Source organism: Tursiops truncatus, chromosome 7, assembly GCF_011762595.2.
Source record: "Tursiops truncatus isolate mTurTru1 chromosome 7, mTurTru1.mat.Y, whole genome shotgun sequence".
NCBI lineage: Eukaryota > Metazoa > Chordata > Mammalia > Artiodactyla > Delphinidae > Tursiops > Tursiops truncatus.
This window is the reverse complement of record NC_047040.1, coordinates 37,625,353-37,645,962: the sequence shown is the minus strand read 5'-3', so window position 1 is coordinate 37,645,962 and position 20,610 is coordinate 37,625,353. Positions and strand designations below refer to the sequence as shown.

General features: G+C 38.6%; 1 protein-coding gene across 2 annotated transcripts; it reads left to right on the top strand.

Annotated features, from left to right (window-relative positions):
- The first annotated feature begins 25 nt into the window (after window positions 1-25).
- COQ10B (coenzyme Q10B) lies at window positions 26-17,054 on the top strand. 2 transcript variants are annotated; one of them, XM_019939218.3, is made up of 5 exons: window positions 26-290; window positions 5,227-5,376; window positions 9,632-9,824; window positions 14,425-14,526; window positions 15,946-17,054. In XM_019939218.3, exons 1-5 carry the CDS (start codon window positions 169-171, stop codon window positions 16,111-16,113), a joined length of 735 nt encoding a protein of 244 aa, XP_019794777.1. In that variant the 5' UTR covers window positions 26-168; the 3' UTR covers window positions 16,114-17,054. The 2 variants fall into 2 exon arrangements, with proteins under 2 accessions (XP_019794777.1, XP_019794778.1); XM_019939219.3 differs by lacking the exon at window positions 5,227-5,376.
- The last annotated feature ends 3,556 nt before the right edge of the window (window positions 17,055-20,610 follow it).

Genomic DNA, 20,610 nt, shown 5'->3' with positions numbered 1-20,610 from the left:
GGGAGCGTGCGTCAGCTTTGCACAATCGGGGAAGGAGAAGGGGCGTGTCTGACCGCTCAGGGGGCCCGCCGATTGGCTGGATGGCGGCGGCGCCGGGTGGCCCGGGCCGCCGGAGGAGGGCGGTGCCGTGGGCCTGGTCCCGGCTTACTGGCGACCGGCTTTAGTCAGATGATAATGGCAGCTCGGACCGGTCAGAGGGCCTTGAAAAAGGTGGTCTCGCGATGCCGTCCGAAGTCGGCGGCAGTGGCCGGAGCCCCGGTTCCTGTGCAGGGGCCTGCGCGGAACGTCAGGTAATGAACAACTGGGGCTCAGCGGCGAGGGTAGTTTTCAGCCCAGGCCTGCTGAGCAAGGGGACTGGGGGTATTTAGGGTGGGGCAGACGGACCGGATGCGTTTCCTCGTCTCTGGAGAGAAAGGGTCTCCTGCCTTCTCAGGGCCGCGCGTTTCCCCCCACCCCCTTGGCCGGAGGCTCGCCGGCCTGTCACGGGGGTGATTCGCTGCCCTCGCGAGAGGCGGTGAATCATCCGCTAAGCGACTTTGAAGCAGCTGATGAAGCAACTCGGCGGGGTTGCCTTTGGGCTCTTCCGGCCTCCTCCCCATGGCCTACGGCTGCTGCTCTCGGAAAGTGATAACTTTGCGGCGCAGGAGTTGCGGGTTGATGGGCGTGTGGGAGTTTGTGGCCTGGCAGTAAGGCCCCCTTTGTTCCCCCAGCGTATCCGATGGCCAGACGTGCTTTCCCAGTTTCTGGTAGCGGTCTTTGCCCACGCCCTTTGGTGCTTGCTAAACTAAACCGAAGCCGGGGACTTGGATTTTTTTCCATGCCATTGTAACTTAGAAGTCCTGTAACCTTGAACCAGAGTCTGCCTTCGATTTTCCTGGTTGGTTCTTTTTCGGTAGGTGATGGAGGTGGAGACACGAAAGATTCCATACTTCTACCACTTAGTCTCCTTTTATTAATGCCATTTTAATAAACTATGCTCGAAAATTAAAAGTTAACGTTTAAAATTAATTTAGTTGTAAACTACGGGGTAGAGGGAGAAAGCACAAATCTGGTTGAGCTCCAGGACATTTAGATTCAGTGAAGAATTTTTTAAAATACCAACAACCCAACCAACTCCAAATCCTTTTAGACATTTATTGGTTGAAAAAGTTTTAAGCAGAACATACTGTATCATGCTTTAGATCTGCTTTGTATTATTCTTATAAAATGCTGGCTTGCAAATAAACAAAACTAAAAATTGCTGTAGTGATCAAATTAAGGCTTAAATTCCAGGATAAAATATTTACTGTTTATGATAATGAAGAGGGAGAGAGTTTACGAGTTCATTGCAAGGCTGAAGCATTAACATAGATTCTGGCCTTTATTATAGTAGAGTATTTAGGATGTAGTATTGGAAGATTAGTGACCAAAAAACTGTCCTTCATCTGGTCCAGTTTTCATTTCATGGTTTAACCATATATACGATTGTATGGTTCTCGTATTGCAGTTGAAGACATATTGTTCTTGATAATATGTGAAAATAGATGGGCAGTCCAGGGCATTGTAACCATAGTATGCAGACCGATCAGAAGACGCCTGTTAACTTGCTTTAAACACAGGCATTTCCCTTATGATTATAATCAGATTGTGTGTTTCTTTTTCGGGGGATAGAGGGACCGTATTACATGAACCTGGTACAAAATTCAAAACCATATACAGTGAAAAGTAAGTTTCCAAAACACCCAGTTCACCTCTTCAGAAGCAAGGGTCTTATTATTTTTTTTTAATAAAGGTTTATCTCAGATGCTGCTTTTTCTGGTCTGATTTATTAGAAAATTGTTCATAATTATGCATAGTATCTGCCACGTAATTGGCTTCCAATAATAGATAAGAAGGTATCTATATGAAAAGTGAGCGAAATAGATAAAACTGTTAAAACAGTTAAAGACATCTAAAGAATGTCTTAGAAGGGAAATGGGTGATTAGGCATTTTGAACACCAAGCTTGGTTTTTATAATCTGTGTGGCTACCAGAGATTCTAAATTATATTTTGTGTCCTTTTTTTTTAAGGGGGAAGCTAAATTAACTGCCTAATTATTATTATTAATTTTTAAATTTTATTTATTTTTGGCTGTGTTGGGTCTTCATTGCTGCGCACGGGCTTTCTCTAGTTGTGGCGAGCGGGGGCTACTCATCGTTGTGGTGTGTGGGCTTCTCCTTGTGGTGGCTTCTCTTGTTGTGGAGCACGGGCTCTAGGCGTGCGGACTTCAGTAGTTGTGGCATGTGGGCTCAGTAGTTGTGGCAGTCGGGCTGTAGAGCGCAGGCTCAGTAGTTGTGGCGCACAGGCTTAGTTGCTGCACCGCATGTGGGATCTTCCTGGACCAGGGCTCGAACCAGTGTCCTTTGCACTGGCAGGGGGATTCTTTTTTTTTTTTTTTTTTTTTTTTTGCGGTACGCGGGCCTCTCACTGTTGTGGCCTCTCCCGTTGCGGAGCACAGGCTCAGTGGCCATGGCTTACGGGCCTCGCCGTTCCGCAGCATGTGGGATCTTCCTGAACCAGGGCACGAACCCGTGTCCCCTGCATCGGCAGGCGGACTCTCAAGACACTGCGCCACCAGGGAAGCCCGGCAGGGGGATTCTTAACTACTGCGCCACCAGGGAAGTCCCTGCCTAACTATTTAATTTCCACTGTTCTGCTTCATTCAGCAGAATAACTGTCAGTCACTTTTATTGGCATAATTCCACTTTAAAGCAAACGCTATAGCTTTACTCAAAAAAATTACAGTAGGCTTTTAAAAATATTATCACTGCCTTTAAAATTCACATAACATCATATTTTTAAAGATCTTTAGGAACACATGACACCCTTATTCTCTCTAGGAGATGAATCTATCTTAAAAGAGACTTAAGTTCATTCATACAGTTCATATGCTTGATTCTTTTCCATAGTCATGAAGCATTTAGCTTAACTATTTTCATTGACCTTTCTTTCATTACCTTTGGAATGAGTCTACCCAATTTTTATAAACAGCTTTAATTGTTCAAAAGTTTTTTCTTGTATTTTTGGAGCCATAGTCTCAAGTATCACCTCTTATCTTCTGGCTGAATATCGCCAATTTCTTCAATCATTCTTTAACTTGATTTTCTCTTCCCGCCAAACTGTAGGGTCTCAGTGTCCTTAAAGAAATTTTATTTATATGTAAATCATATCTTATATAAATCACATTTCATATATGATAACATGAGATTTCACCAGGCCACTCCATTACACTTTTAAAAAATAACTTGAAGATGCAATTTAATGAAATATTGCTCTCTTACTTGGCACACTTCAAGAACATCTCATTGAGAATAAATTCCAAATTGCTTTATCCTCACCAATAATCCCCAGTATGATCCAGCTCCAACCTGTCTCTCTAACATTATTTCATGGTGCTCTCCCCCTGGCTTGCTATACTGCTGTTACACTGTTAGTCTGTTTTAGTGTCTGGATGCTGCCACACTCTTCCCCTAGTACCTGAAATGCTCTGTATCTACCTCTCCTCCCACGTACATACACACATGTATGTGTGAGAGAGATTTTATATATATGTGCACACGCATTTATTATGTACATACATATCTATTAGCATGGCTAATGACTCCTTATCCATTATTTCTCAGCTGAAATACAACCTGAGAGGACTTCCTGGACCACCCTGTCTAAAGAAGGTCTTAATTACATCTCCCCACACCCATTTCTATTTTAGTGATTTTTTTTGAATCCCCAACTAGAATGTAATCTTCATGTTTGTTTTATTCACCATTATATCCCTAGTGCCTAGCTCAGAATAGGCGCTCAATAAGTATGTGAACTAATAATGCACGAATAGTAGTATAAAACAGTTATGCAATAATCTTATTAGAATAAAGGCTGAAAACATTTAGGTGAACAGGAGCATATCAGGCATCTGTATTACAAAGCACCCAAACAGTTAACATTCTAGTTACCTTGACATATGTTTTCACATATATACATGGAAATGGAGATTGGAAGGTAAAAGATAACTGAGCAGCAGGTCTGACAGGGCCGCCAGATATCCAGTGGGAGAGCAAGACCTAATTTCAAATCTCATAGAGTAGATCAGTGGATCCCAGTGGATCCAGCTGGGAAAACGTGAGTAGATGAGTTGAAAATTGGATGATGAATATCCTAGAAAGCCTAGGGTAAGAATACGTTGTAAAACATGACTGCAGACTAAAAGCCAACTTCTGGGAGAGATACCTTTTCTGTTAGAAGCTTCTAACCATAACTGTAAGCTGGTATTTTTAGTTTCTTTTTTTAAAATAAAATTTATTTATTTTATTTATTTTTGACTGCGTTGGGTCTTAGTTGCAGCACGTGGGCTTCCTCTAGTTGCAGCAAGAGGGGGCTACTCTTCGTTGAGGTGTGCAGACTTCTCATGGCGGTGGCTTCTCTTGTTGCGGAGCACAGGCTCTAGGCGCATGGGCTTCAGTAGTTGTGGCATGTGGGCTCAGTAGTTGTAGCTCATGGGCTCTAGAGTGCAGGCTCAGTAGTTGTGGTGCACGGACTTAGTTGCTCCACAGCATGTGGGATCTTCCCGGACCAGGGCTTAAACCCATGTCCCCTGCATTGGCAGGCAGATTCTTTTTTTATTAATATCTTTATTGGAGTATAATTGCTTTACAATGGTGTGTTAGTTTCTGCTGTATAACAGTGAATCAGCTATATGTATACATATGTCCCCATATCCCCTCCCTCTTGCATCTCCCTCCCTCCCACACTCCCTATCCCACCCTTCTAGCTGGTCACAAAGCACTGAGCTGATCTCCCTGTGCTATGCGGCTGCTTCTCACTAGCTATCTATTTTACATTTGGTACTGTATATATATGTCCGTGCCACTCTCTCACGTCGACCCAGCTTACCCTCCCCCTTCCTCCTGTCCTCAAGTCCATTCTCTACTGCATCTTTATTCCTGTCCTGCCCCTAGGTTCTTTAGAACCTTTTTTTTTTTTAGATTCCATATATATGGCAGGCAGATTCTTAACCACTGCGCCACCAGGGAAGTCCCTTTTTAGTTTCTTTATGGTGCTTTAGAAGCTTGTGTGTGTGTGTGTGTGTGTATTTTTTCAGGACTATTCTAAGGTTGCACAGTCTTCTAAAGTATGATTGTTATTTTACAATCTCTATAGTTTGTGTTTTCTCTTAATTGTCAATGTTAATCAGGTAATTTTTGTCTTTTTAGATATTTAGCTTCCTGTGGTATACTGATGAGCAGAACTCTTCCACTACATACCTCAGTTTTGCCTAAGGAGATATATGCAAGAACTTTCTTCAGAATTGCTGCACCATTAATAAACAAAAGAAAAGAATATTCAGAGAGGAGAATTATAGGGTTTGTATAAAATAATAGTTGTACTAAAAGAGCGTGTTCACAATTTTCTATAGAACATCATGCCTCTTTTTTTCTGGATTCTCTTCTTACAGACTAAGCTCTAATTTTCTAGCCCTTGCCGTTTTATAAATATTTGTTGAATGTAGTCATGTGGTAACTCTATAGGATAGATTTAAATCTTGACATTTAAAGGAAATAATTAAACTGTTTATGACCTGCATTTTTTGTACACTGTTCTTTTTTATAGTGGCAACATTACTGATATGTTGAGCCAGATATGTCTGTATAGCTCCCTCACATACACACATACCTAGGTAAGTACATATAAACATGCTAAGAGGCCCCTACCATCTAGAGCAGAGGTTGGCAAGCTTTTCTGTAAAGGGCCAGTTAGTAAATAGGTTTGTGGACCATACTGTCTCTGTTGCAACTACTCAACTCTGTCACTGTACCCCAAAAATAGCGATAGACAATATGTAATAAATGGGCCTGGCTGTGTTCTAATAAAATTTTATTTACAGAGCCACGCAGCAGGCCAGGTTTGGCCCCTCATCTAGGGGTATATACAGCAGAGAATAGAGAGTCTGCAGATCTGCTAAACCAGAAATAAGCAGTCCTTCATATGGGAATTTCTACAAGGGGGTCTTAATTCCCAACAGGCCATTAAATATTACATGAATTCTTCTAAAAGTACTTTTCATTCATTTTATTTAGTTGCTTTTTCCCTTCTAATTTTTCTGCAGTAAAGAACTTTGGGCATACTCATAACTTTTGTCACATAATTGACCGTTATTACTGGATAGTCACTGTATTAGTTAAGGTAATGCTAGCAACCATACAGGTAAAACCCAAAAGTTTATTTCTTTCTCATGTAAAGTTGAAGTGGGTATTCCCAATCCATGGGCAGCAATCCTCGAGTAGTGATTCAGGAAGCCAGGCTCCATCCAACTTGTGACTTTTGTAATTCCTTAGTCTTCAGAGTCTCTTAAAAAGATACACGTGGTTCTTAATCATATTGGTCTGGAAGTGACACCCAGTGCTTACTCTCAGATATTATTCTCAAGAACTAGTCATGTTACAGCTATGTAATTGTAGCCTCCAGGTGGCCAGCAATTATGCCACGTAAAGCAAGTGTAAATACTTGGATAGGTAGACATCTTTGCATCAGCTGGTATCTGTTGAAAAGAGACATGGCAACAAAAGGATGAGAAATCAAATAGTGAACTGGTCTGCTTTCCTTTTGAATCAGAAATATAACATCTTCCTTTTACTGTGTACTTGCCATTTGACAGGCACTACTGGGGGCTCTATATTTATTGTTTCATTTAATTCTCACAATAGCCATGTGAACTAGGTATTATTCCCATTTTAGAGATGAGGAAACTGAAGCTCAGAGAGATTATGTTGTGTCATGACTCCTAAGCTTATTTTTCCCACCGTATTTACTTATTCTTTCTTGCTTCCTTATTTTTCTCATGTTAAAATTCTTTTTATTACAAATTGGTCTTATCTAATGATCTTCATCTTCCCCCATATTTGACATAAACACATAATAGCTACCATTTATTAAGTGCCTAGTAAGCATTGTGCATTATGCTAAAACTATTTCACTTAACCCTTAAAAGAACCCTGTAGGGACTTCCCTGGTGGTCCAGTGGTAAATAATCCACCTTCCAATGTAGGGGACGTGGGTTCGATCCCTGGTCAGGGAACTAAGATCCCACATGTGGCAGGGCAATTAAGCCCGCCACCACAACTACTGAGCTCGCGCACCTCAACCACAAACTACAGAGCCCACACACTCTGGAGCCCGTGCCACAACTAGAGAAGAGAAAACCCATATGCCACAAGTAGAGAGAAACCCGCACGCCACAAGGGAGCACCGCAGTGAAAGATCCTGCATGCTGCAATGAAGATTGGACAGCAAAATAAATAAATATTAAAAAAAAAAAAAACCTGTACAGGTATTTTTCAATCATGGATGAAGAAAATGAAGTTGAGAGGTTAAGCAGCCTAGCCAGGGTCACATGACTTACTATGTTTTAGAGTTGATATTTGAACACAGTACTTTCTGACTACAAAGTCCATCCCCTTGACTGCTATGCTATACTGCTTTCTTAGTCAGTGCAGACTACTTTTATGACAATTAGCTTCCAGACTACCAGGTTTCATACTTCATGGGACTTATTTTGGCATTTATTTCCAAATGTCTGAGAACATGGGGAGGGTAGGTTTATTTCCCCCCCTCTGCTGTGGGCCTCATTTCATGATCATAAAGATTAAATATGTATAAACACTCATTCTGTCATATTCCAAAAATACCCTTTTAAACTTTAGAATGTGGTTGTTTACTATATCATTTTGAGGTGAATTATGTTTTAACAGTGTGAGTCTTTATAACCAAGAATTATATGTGTCTGGTTCTCATTCAGTTGTCTTTTACTTGTATCCACAATGTTTTTGTTGTTTGGTTTTTCATTTAAACCCTGATGGTTTTTTGTTGTATTTCTATGTATTTTGCATTTCTATGCTACTGTTTTCTACTTGTTAGTATAGGAACGATATTATTTTTTATATATTTCTCAACAGGCTACATAACTAAATTCTGAATTGATTAGCTTCTGATTTGATAGTCATATCACCTGCCAATTTATAATTTTGCCTAATTCTTTTCCACACATGTGCCTCATATTTCATGCTCTGATTTAATTATTTTGACATACTTTCAGAAAAATGTCAGATAACAATGATGATATACAGCACCTTTGTCTTATTTCTAACTCTAATAGGAATGCTTCTGGTATTTAACTATCTATGGAGGGAATCATATAATGTTTTTGACTAATTAATATGATTATAATAATATAATTCTTAGTATTAAACCATCCAAACATCCTTAAATGAGTTGCATTTGATTGTTTTATTTTTTAAAAAATATATTGCTCTATTATATCTGCTGATATGTAGAAGTTTTGCCACAGGTGATGTGGGTTTATAGATTTTGTTTTTTATGTGCTTTGTGAGGCTTGGGTTCGCAGATGTTATGCTGGCTCATAAAAAGAATGAGAGGTTTCCTTTTTTTGTGGTATAGAATAGATGTTTTTCTTAATTACAAAATCATCACATACTTGTATAAAAACTTAACAATTTAGAAATATGTATACTAAAAGACTTAGTCTATTTTTACTCCTACTTCTTTTTCCTGAATTAACAACTGGTAATTGTTTAATCTGTATCCTTCTAGGACTTTTTCAATGTGTTTTCATTACAGACAGTCTATTAACATAATTATTTTCACGAAAAAAATCCCGAATGTTTAAAATTGAGGAAATATAGTATACACTTAAAATATTTCTCAAATAGATAATAGAATCATATATATCCCATCTGCTTTAGTGTGCCTTTTTTCACATAGCAATATATTGTAAACCTCTTTGCTCTAAAGTATACGGTTGACCCTTGAAAAGTGGGGTGTTTAGGGGGTGCAGACCCCCACACAGTAAAAAAAATCTGCATACTGCTATTTCTGTCTCCAAACGAGGAATTGTTAAATGACTCACCCAAAGGCAGGAAGCTGATGAAACAGTTTGGATAAAATCAAGACTCAAAAAATAAAATAAAATAAAATAAAATCAAGACTCAAACCCTAGTTGTTTTGATTCCACATATTGTGATCTCTAATTGAACACAAACTTTCCCTCACATTTAATTTAAAGATCGGTAAAATGAAAATACAGGTACTAATATTACTGAAAAAACTTCGTGTATAAGTGGACCCACACAGTTCAAACCTGTGTTGCTCAAGGGTCAACTGTACATCTGATCTTAATCCCTTTAGATAACTGATAGAGTTCCACAGTATGAGTGTACCATAATTCATCAACCATTTATTATTAAGCAATTATTAATGTTTATCAACCAAATATTTAGGTTGCTTTAGGTTGCTTCTAGTTTTTTTCTCTCAAAGTCTCAGTTTTTAAATGCTGGTTACTAATTAAAATTTTAAAAACCATATCTGCAAGCCAGATTCAACCTGTGGTCTGCCACATTGTAAGCTCTGCTATAGACATATGTTTAGCTCCCTTTTATCCTTTTATTTTCTGTGTTTTAAAGACATTCATCCCGGAGTGTGGTTCTATATGTGTGCCAAATGATTTATTGCCTCATACATAGTAAACCTTATTCATATTCAATTTAAAGTGTACATATACCATATAAATAGATGCAGTTAACACCTCTCCTTTTTTTTTTTAAGATATTCTATGCAGGAAATGTATGATGTAGTATCAGGAATGGAGGATTACAAGCATTTTGTTCCTTGGTGCAAAAAATCAGATGTAATATCAAGGAGATCTGGATACTGCAAAACACGATTAGAAATTGGGTTTCCACCTGTATTGGAGCGCTATACATCAGTGGTAACCTTGGTGAAACCACATTTGGTAAAGGTAATGGTTTTGTTTTTTGTTGTTTTTAAATATTCCTCAAATATTATGTTAAATGGGTTAAAGTATAATAGCATTAAGAAGACTTCCCTAAACTAATAGGAGGAGGGAAAAAACAAACTATTTATTATATCTCTTAAATCATGTTATTTTACACAATATTAGCATTATTCTTTCCAAATAGAAATTTAACTAGAACATGGAAATAAGAAGCTTTTTCTTTTGTCCTTCTGTTGAGGACTATTGACCCACAGGAAGGATTTGGCCGCACAAGTGAGAAATGTTTTAATACTTGCACTACTTTTTCTTAAGTTAAGGAAGGGAAAGTGGTGAGAGGATGCAGGAAGGTAGAAAAGATATAAATGTGGAGAACATAAACATTATTGAAGTCATCCTGCCATGTACCAGGTACTGAAATGCCAAGTGTTGTTGCACGCATATATTAAGCATCTTACTCTTCTCAGAGGAGGGTACACATTTAGAAAAGGTACCCAGACTTCAACACACAAAAAGGCAGAATTCCATAGAGTAATGCCCATTTCTTTTGAATTTCTAGATGTGATGACCAAAGACTTTCAAAGCTGAATTGTGTTTTGTGCTCACAGGATTTAGTGGTGGTATCATTTCTTGGTAATTGGCCAGAGCTAAATTCCTTCGTCACCTCTTTGTCAGGCATTGAGGAGGAGCAACTCTCATACCAGAAAGAGTATACTGTCCAGTGAAGCTAAGACCTTGGAGTCCACCCTAGTCACAATCTCAAAACTTCAACTCCACTTAAAAGACTGTGCACCACTGTGGGACTCTGTTGTTATTACAACTGTTTTCACCTGTTTGCCTCATAGTTTTGGAGTTTTCACCTATACTACACTTAAAATAGCTAACATATTGAGCTCTTTATAGTGCTTTACTTGAATTACTCTTCACAACAGCCCTTTGAGATGCAAATTTTATTCTCCATCTTATAGTTGAGTACACTAAGGCCTAGAAGAGTTAGATAAGGTTACACAGCCAAGACTCTAGTCTGTCTGACAGCAGCAAATATCTCTGTAATCTTAAAATTGAGTCCCCTGACCTCAGTCTCTTACCATTCAGACTCTCATAACTTAGATCTTAACATATCCTGCATCTAACTAAAAGAACTCTAAAGTCTCATTTTCTCCTCCTGGCTTTCTTCCCTTCCCTGGCTTCCATGAATGAACCATATAGTGCTTATTCCACAGCCCTGTGCCTTTGCATATTGTTCCCTCTTTTACCTATAGTGAAAATTCCTTGCCTGTTAATCTTTCAAATTCCAACCTGCTTTCTCCCTTCCCTTTCATATAGATGACTAGTTCTACCTCGGTGATTCCTCTGGGCTTTGCACGTGCTTTATTTATTTCTCTTATCACTCTGTAGTGTAATTTCTTTCTTCATTTGTATTTCTGCTTGACAAAATCGAGGTACTTGAGAGAATGGAAGATCCTCTTTTTCATCGCTGTATCCTCAGCACCAGTACTACAATGACAGGAGTCATGAGGCCTTTTTGTTTATGAAGTTCTCACTACTGTGTTCTTGGGTTATTGTAGATCCACAGATGTTCATAATAATTTCAGTAACTTTTAACACTGCCAAGGAGGGAGGAAACTATTTTTTTAAATTATAATAATATGTATTAGATAGTCATTGCTATCTCAATTTTATGAGGCTTAGGGAAATTAAGAGCCCTACACAAATTCATACTGTGTGTGTCTGATTCCAAAACTATTTTTCCATTAAAATAAGCTGTCTCACTTAGTGTGCTAGTTTATTGTTTAAAGACATATTTGAGAATAACACACAACTCTCTATGTTCAGCTTTCAATTTTCCCTGGGTTCAGGTTCTGGATTTTAATACCTGATACACATATGTGACATATAATAAAAATTATTATAACTGAGGAAGCAGCAGAAGCCATGTGACATTTTCTGTGAATTGTTAGCTGCCCCAAATGTGCCTGTGACTTAACATGTCAGTGATTCTAGTCTACCTGAATCTGTAATGGCCAGAAACCTTCCTACTGTGTTCAGTATCTCTGTTAGGAATGAGATCTTTGGCAGTATTGTCCCTATCAAAACGTACCAATAGTCTGGGAGGATCCCACATGCCGCGGAGCAACTAGGCCCGTGAGCCACAACTGCTGAGCCTGCGCATCTGGAGCCTGTGCTCCGCAACAAGAGAGGCCTCGACAGTGAGAGGCCCGTGCACCGCGATGAAGAGTGGCCCCCGCTTGCCACAACTAGAGAAAGCCCTCACACAGAAACGAAGACCCAACACAGCAAAAATAAATAAATTAACTAATAAACTCCTACCCCCAAGATCAAAAAAAACCAGTAAAAATCTATGGGTCCTTGAGCTGGATTATTGATATGAGTATAGCACTGCCACATTTTGTGAAAAAGTGGTCAGAGGAAGGTGCTATATTATAGTGATTATTCCCAACAGCTGTTTCTCCTTCACTATTAAATTTCCTATAAGCTGCTTATGTGGTTGTAAAGAAAGGTGGAATGCATTATCTTAAAGTTGGGTAATTAAAAGTTTAAAAAAATTAAAAATAAAAGTAAACAGGGGCTTCCCTGGTGGTCCAGTGGTTAAGACTCCAGACTTCCACCGCAGGGGGCATGGGTTTGATCCCTGGTTGGGGAACAAGATCTCACAAGCTGTGAGGCATGGCCAAAAACAAAAAAAGTAAATAAACAAAGTTGGATAACTGAAACAATACGGTTTTATTATAGACTTTTGATGGTTTTAAAAATTGGATGGCCATTATTGAACTATATATAAAGCCAAACTCTTTGAAGAAAATTTTTACTTCTCCCCAGTGACTTAGCATATCAGCTATTAAAGTAGTTAGTATTTTAATGACTTATTTTATCGTGTCTAAATAAGTTTTAAAACATTCACTGGTTTCCATATTAAAAATTAAAATAATATGTTCTTTTTATAAATGTGTAACTAGAGCATATCTTTTTAAATGCATTTTAGTATGGATGCAGTTTATAATGATTCTACCGTGTTACCATCTGATAATTAATTCAAAAGGGTTTAGATGAAGAGGAAGTGAGGAATAAACTGCAAATGGATTTTTAGCTCTTTAGCCCCCAGTTTGAACCATCTTTAGAGAGATCCAGATATAGTCAGAGAAATAATCCTATATTCTGTGTTTAGGTAGGCTATAGCTATGGGAGAAAAAATGACTGTTTACTTTGGGGGAAACAGTTTACCTACGCAGGTCCTTATTTTGCAATATATTTTGTAGTGTGTAGCCTCAGGAGAGGGACAGTCTAAATTCTTGAGGGGGATAACTTATACAAAAGAAAGGGGGTAGAGGGGCTTGATCATTTATCGGCCCCAGGATTTGCCAGAATTGCTGAAAACTTAAGGCTTAATTGAGGAGGGGAGTGTAGACTGAAACAAGAATTTAAAAAAATAGCCTGCTTCTGAGGGAAGGTGATAGATATTCTTGAGGTCAATTGTCTACTAGTATAATAAGGCCCAGATGGCATCTTAGGATAGTAAATAAAGAAACTGAACTTCTTTAAAGTTTTTTTGTTTGTTTGCGGTATGCGGGCCTCTCGCTGTTGTGGCCTCTCCCGTTGCGGAGCACAGGCTCTGGACGCGCAGGCTCAGCGGCCATGGCTCACGGGCCCAACCGCTCCGCGGCGTGTGGGATCTTCCCAGACCAGGGCACGAACCCGTGTCCCCTGCATCGGCAGGCGGACTCTCAACCACTGCGCCACCAGGGAAGCCCTGAAACTGAACTTCATTCAAGGTCATAACATGTCCTAACAATGGACTAGTAACTATGGTTCTGGCCACCATTTTTCACACTGCAGGAGGCAACTCTTTAATGGGTCTCAACCAACATTTTTTAATGATATAGAATGGGAAATGTCAGGATGCACTGCACATAGTATTACTGTGTATTATGTTTCAATGTGTACACACACATGTAAAATAAACATGAGCACAGAAGAGAGGTCAGAAAGCAGTGGGTCAGGGACAGGGGTCAGGGCCACACTTTCAGGAAAACTGGAACCATAGAGGCCTCTAGAAATAAAGAATAATGAGTTAGGGAAAGACTGAACGTGATTGATAGAAAATCTTTGAGTTGCAAAGAAGAATTATAGAATTGTTCTAGGGATCTGTGCCAAATGCCTTACAAATGTTAAATTTAGCCATCCCGTACTGATGGTATAAGACAGGCATTATACTCATTTTACAGATTAAGGAAATACAGTACAGGGAATTAACTTGTTCAGGATCACTTATAAGTGGCAGAGCTGGAAATAAACTTCCAGGTAGTCACTCCCTGTTTTGTTGTGGGAGGAGAACTCTAAGTAGCCCAGTGGGTGACAGCAGTGGAAGAGAACAAGTGGCAATCTTGGGGATCCCAGGAGAAAGGAAAATGGCTTATATTGGCCAGAGATCACTTCCTAGTACCAAGCTAACAATGAGATGTTTTTGTCACCTGTGGTCTGACCTATAAAAATATTTACTTCTCAAAGAAATCATCTTCAGTTGTAGATTCTGGACACAATCCAAATGGTATTTAACTGTGGTTTTATTTTTTTCATTTTGTTCTAGGCATCCTGTACTGATGGGAAGCTCTTCAATCATTTGGAGACTGTATGGCGTTTTAGCCCAGGTCTTCCTGGCTACCCAAGAACTTGTACTTTGGATTTTTCAGTAAGTCTCTCATAAAGCCCTCTATTTGTTCCAAACATCAGGTGAGGTTGGTAAAGAAGGAGTAATCCATTTTTATTAGAACCCAGGTGTCATAATTAATAACCTACGTGCATAGCAATTACTGAAAGACATTTTTTTAAAAATCTCAAATTTCTGAGTATTGAATACCTTTTTCTGCACTTTTTTTTTTTTTTGCACTAATTTTATAAGAAAAAATGCTAGGGGAATTCCCTAGCAGTCCAGTAGTTAGGACTCTGTGCTTCCACTGCAGGGAACATAGGCTCAATCCCTGGTTGGGGAACTGAGATCCTTCATGCTGTGCGACGCGGCCAAAAAGAAGAAAAGAATGCTAATGACCCTTCCTCTTTTTCTATTTTATTCCTTGAAACCTTGAATAGTCATCCCTTCTCTATTTTCTAATTTTTACAAGTCCATAGATTATAAGACACACGCAACTAAGGGTTCACGTGCCACAACTAACGAGCCTGCAAGCCTCAGCTAACACCCAGTGCAACCAACCAACCAAATAAATAAATATTTTAAGAAGAAATGGTTATAATTTTGAGTAAATTACTGTATGCTATTCTCAGCTCTTAAGTTGCTTTCATTGCAAAATTAGTGGGCATATATGCGACAGTTGGGGAAATTTGAATGAAACCTCTCTAGATTAGATAATAGCATTATTATCTAGTAATATTAACTCCCTCTGTTAATTTCTTGGTTTTAATTGTACTGTGATTATATAAGACATTGAAATAGGGGAATCTGGGTGATGGGTGTATGAGAAATCTTAGTACTGTTTTTGCAACTTTTTTATAAATCAAATTATTTTAAAATTAAAACATTCAGAAGTTAATGGATATTTAAGGTCCTTAAGATATTATTTCTTAAACTGGGTTGCCTTGAATTCTGTCTTGAGGGGATATAAAGTTAGTTCTAAATCATTGTCTACTTTAAGATTGAACCACCTTCACCATCTATTTTGTGGGTTAATCTCATCTTTCTGCTACTACTTCTCATGGGAATACCATATCAGAAGGATCATTTCCCTTATTTACTTTTGGGAGGTAAGGTAGCTCGAAAAGGGGCGTATTAATAAGAAGGCAAAGTGATAAACATGGTATTTAGCAAAGCTTTTTTCCAGGTTTCTTTAACTTAGTAAAAGCAGACTCTTTGCCCCAAAATGAGATTCATTGGCCTTGTTTACTTAAGCTTATTGTTTAGCCGCTGTTGTGCTTACTGCAGTAAACGAATCTCCCTCTTCTGAGGGATGTTAAAATCTCATCTAGATAGACCCATAGAGCTCTGCCTTAGGTACTGGGCCAAGTAACACATTTCACAGTGTGAACACCATTACCCTAAGTGGAGATTGAGTAAAAGAAAGATCTTTCTAAAATAATTATTAACATTTTCCTACAGATTTCTTTTGAATTTCGCTCACTTCTACACTCTCAGCTTGCCACATTGTTTTTCGATGAAGTTGTAAAGCAGATGGTAGCTGCCTTTGAAAGAAGAGCATGTAAGCTGTATGGTCCAGAAACAAATATACCTCGGGAATTAATGCTTCATGAAGTTCATCACACGTAAAGAGAAAAAGGAAATGGTCACCTACTTGTAACTAGTTTATTCACTTTTAGGAAGTACTTTCATCATTTGCTTTCAGAAGTCAGAATGCAGTTGTCAAACCAGCTTTGATTATAAACCCGTACCATTGAAAATTTGCACTTGGAATATGGAACCACGTGTACATAGAATTCAATCAAGTGTAATTCAGAGTAATATGTATATTAGCATATTTACAATAATGGGATGTCATCACTATTGCTAGAATACTGACATCACTCTTCTGAACAGAAATTGAAACTGTAAATTTAAACCTTTTAGTTATCACCTCTCCTGAAAGAGGTTGGTTGAGATACTCATGCAGTGTGTATTATATTAACCATATCACTTTTAAGTTATTAAATTCAGACTATTTATAACTTATTGTCTTAGGGTCTGCCTCATGGCTTAGAATATTTGAGTAATCATCAGATGTTTAAAGTAAAAACTTTGACTTAAAAATACTGTTAATGAAGGTTCCGTGGCACTTTTCTTATTTTTAAATTGTTCTTGTGGGTAGTAGTAGATAATTCGCTGTTATACTGAGGTTAGCTTCCAGATAGTGATTTTTCTTTTTTTTTTTTTTTTGGTGAGTGGTCCAGAGTTTTAAGCTACTTTTCTCATAGTTTGCAGCCCTCTCCCCGGTACTTCGACTGCTCTTTCAAAAATGCTGTTTGCGTGTCAAATTTTGTCTACAGCAGTGGGCAGTACATGAGGATAATAAGTTGGTGTCCAATTTTGTCTACAACAGTGGGCAGTAGATGAAGATAAGTTGGTTGAGATGTCTCCAGCACCATGCATCCTTATTTTCTATTTATTGTGTGTACTCACTTTCAGTAATGCATTTCAAACTGATATTTTTGTAAACAAATCAATGTAAGGATTGAAGTGGTAACTTAATAAAGTTAATTTGTTTATTTTTTGTACAGTTATTTTGGTTATTGAAATGTCTTAAAATACTTTCACAGAAAAAAAATCTGGGCAAAATTCAGTCTTCCTTTAATCAATATTGATTCCCTTCCCTTCCTTCATTCCATACCCAACAACCCTCTGGCATTAATTACCCTTCCCTTGTTTCCTCAGATCAGCAAGGGAACTTACTAGTTCGTTCCCTACACGAATGCGTGTTTGCATCAATTTGTTCAGTAAATCTGTTGTGAGTAGCTGCTCTCTGCCACATGGTGGGTATACAGTGGTGAAGGATTCTTACAGTCTACTCACATGGAGCTTGATTATGCCTTCACACAGGTAAAGTATTTTTCCACGTATAAATGAGGTATCTTCCCAGATCATAAGTAGTTTGTATATAATTATGTACCTTTGGGGACTTCCCTGGCGGTCCAGTGGTTGAGACTCCGCGCTTCCACTGCAAGGGGGCGTGGGTTTGGTCCCCGGTCAGGGAATTAAGATCCCGCGTGCTGAGCGGCACAGCCAAAAAAAGAAAAAAAAAATTATGCACCTTTTAAAAAACGAAGTTTTTTTTTAAGTGGCAAAGATAAGACCCCAGATATTTTCTCTTTTTCCCGGTACAGTATTACTACACTTTTAATGGAAATAAGAACTTGTACTTTACCACTATTCTTAAAGTGCCATAAAGTAGACTTAGGTTTAGAATCTAACTTAGTGGTTGGGTGTAACTGGACTGGTATTATGATAGTATGTACATGGTATTTTGGTTAGGGAACCCAGGAATGCCCAAATATTGCCTTGACCTAGCCATCCCTTTGACCCATGAGGTTCCCCAAGTATTGTCAGAACACAAGTCTTGGTAAGTGGTAGAGACAAACCCATGCATTCTGGCTCAAATATGTATGCTCTTGTGTTTGCTCTGAAGTCTGTGACCTGTGGACTTAAAATTTGGCATCTGTGCTTTCCATATCTTAAGAGGGAAAACACCACCACCTTTATAAACCTCTTGAATTGGCATCTGGTCAGTGAAATCTGAGGGGAAGACTGATGGGATAGGACTTGATACATAAGATTTTTATCTCTGTGGGAAGAAACTTGGAAGAGAAACTTCTCTTCCTTGGTTTTTGCCTGGTTGCGTGAGGATGTGAAGTTTGCAGCTACATCTGCCATCTTTTCACAAAAAGGGAAGAGGCGATGATTCCAGAAAAGCCAATTCAGAACCCTAACATCAAGGGTTGAATGAACCAACCTTGTAGTGGGCACTTCTGGTTACATGAGATAACAGACCTTGAGTGTCTAAGTCACTTAGAGTTAGGTATTCAGTTACTTGCAGCCACCCTTTCATCCTGCTCCAATCTGAACTGGTTGCTCTCCACGCTGTTGCTGTTGTGCAAGTGTAATTCCCTAATCATCCTAGGATTTCCCTTCACCTCTCTCTTCTTGGGGTTCCTATTTCCTGGATCTTTGGCTTCCTTTTTATTTTTTAACTCTCAAAATGCTGAGGAAATCCTCTAGTGGCTTCCTAAGAAAGGGCGAATGGGAGCTAAATTTTTAGAATCCCTGAGTATCTGAAGATGTCATTGTTTTATATTCACACTTGATTGAGTATAGAACGCCACATTAAAAATAATCCCTCCCATCCCCCATAATTTGAAAATCTGACTTCATTGTATTCTGGCACCTGGTACTGCTCTTGAGAAGTCTGATGCCATTCTTATAACCAGTACTTCGTTTTAGCATCCTTTTTTTGGTCTCTAGAAGCTTTTAAAATCTACTCTTTAACTTGGGTAGTCTGAAAATGCATGCTGATCGGTCGTGTTGCCCTGTCTTTTATTAATTGTGCAGGGCAACTTACAGATCCTTTCAGTCACAGGCTCATTTCTTTGAGTCCTGGGGAATTTCCTTCAATTATTTGTTTGATAATTTCCTCCTATCCATATTCTCTGGTTCTTTCATTCAGGAATTCCTGAGTATTTAGACATTTTATTTCTTGTATTAAATCTGTATCTTCTTTCCTCCTATTTTCCATCTGTTTTTCTTCTGCCTTTTAGATTTCTTCAATTCTGTCTTTCAGACCTTTCAGTTAATTTTATATTTGCCATAGTTTTAATTTCCAAGATTTTTTTGGTTTGTTTTCTAATTGTTCCTTTATTTCATAGCTTTCTTCTTTTAAGGAAACAAGATCTCATCTTTCTTAAGATACTAAGTTTCCCTTAGGCCCCTTCTGGGTTTTGCTATTCTCACATTGAAGGCTTCCTCGACTGTCTAATGGTTCTTGTTTGTCCGTTAATATTTGAAGGCAAGTTACTATACGGTTTACTGGAATTAAGAGGGGGCATATTGACTGGTGAGTTTCACTGTGAGGTGACCGGGTGAGCCAGCCTTTTCACTGGCAGACTCCCCAAATGGCAGAATCTGGAGGTCTTTTTTCACGGTTTTCCTACATAAGGATTCTATCTCTTGCCCTAGAGAAATATGGGGCTGGGAATAGGAAGAGGGACAGATGGAGTAGAAATAATGCCTGGCTGTTGGCATTCTGAAAGTTTAGTAAGGGACTGAGGGTCTCACAGTTTGGAATGTAGGCTTTCCCTTAATCTTTTAGGTCCCTCTCTTACCCCAGCTCTCTGCTCTTTCTGGTGTCCCAGGCTGAGGTTCGTTCCTATTCAATTTCCACAGAGAATTAACTGTAGGCAATAGTTACCTGGTGGTGTGGGAAACGGGAGGAGACCTAGGAGTCCAATATCTCAGTAATCCTTCAGCTAATTTCACCCTCATTTCCACTCCCACACTTGGCCTTACCTGATTCCCTAGACTCCCAGTATCCAATAAGTCCAAATGCTAAATCTCTGGGGAAGTTCTGTGGTACTAAGTACCTTGTTTCTTGTATTCCTTCTTCAGGTTCTTAGGTTATAATTATATCAACTCTAAGTCACATCACTTATCCATCAACTTTCTAACTTCCTATAGATCCACTGATATCCCTCATCTACTCCTTCCCCTCAGTTGCCCTGGAATTCCTTACATGTTGGTAAGGACCATTCTTTGAGTTTGTTGTTCTTTTAAATGTCAGAGGGGCTTTGCAGCAAGGGGTAAAATACTTTTATTTGTACCTTGTTTAATGTCTAATTTATTAATCTATGAATTTATTAATGAAATTTCTTTTAAAATTAAATAGCATTTCTCTAGATATTCACATACTGCTTATATAACTGATCAATCTGAGTGTATGAAATTAAATTTCCCTGAACATTTAAATATTATAGATTCAAAGACTTCTAATTAATTAAAATTGCATTTAATTAAAATTGCAAATTCAATATATCAGATTCTCTTGACTGTCTTAAACGTGTTGAGACAGAAAACCCCCAGTTATAATGATATAGTAATAATATTTACACATAAATGATATGAGTGTTACTATTTCAGCTTCTTATATTTATTATTTCTATTTCTCCTGAGGTTGCCTGTTTGAGAGTTTTTTATATCCTTCTGGACATTCAGTATATTAGTTAGACTCAAGAAGACACCATCTTAGACCAGCTGAGGTTGCAGGATGTTGGTAACCGACTGTTA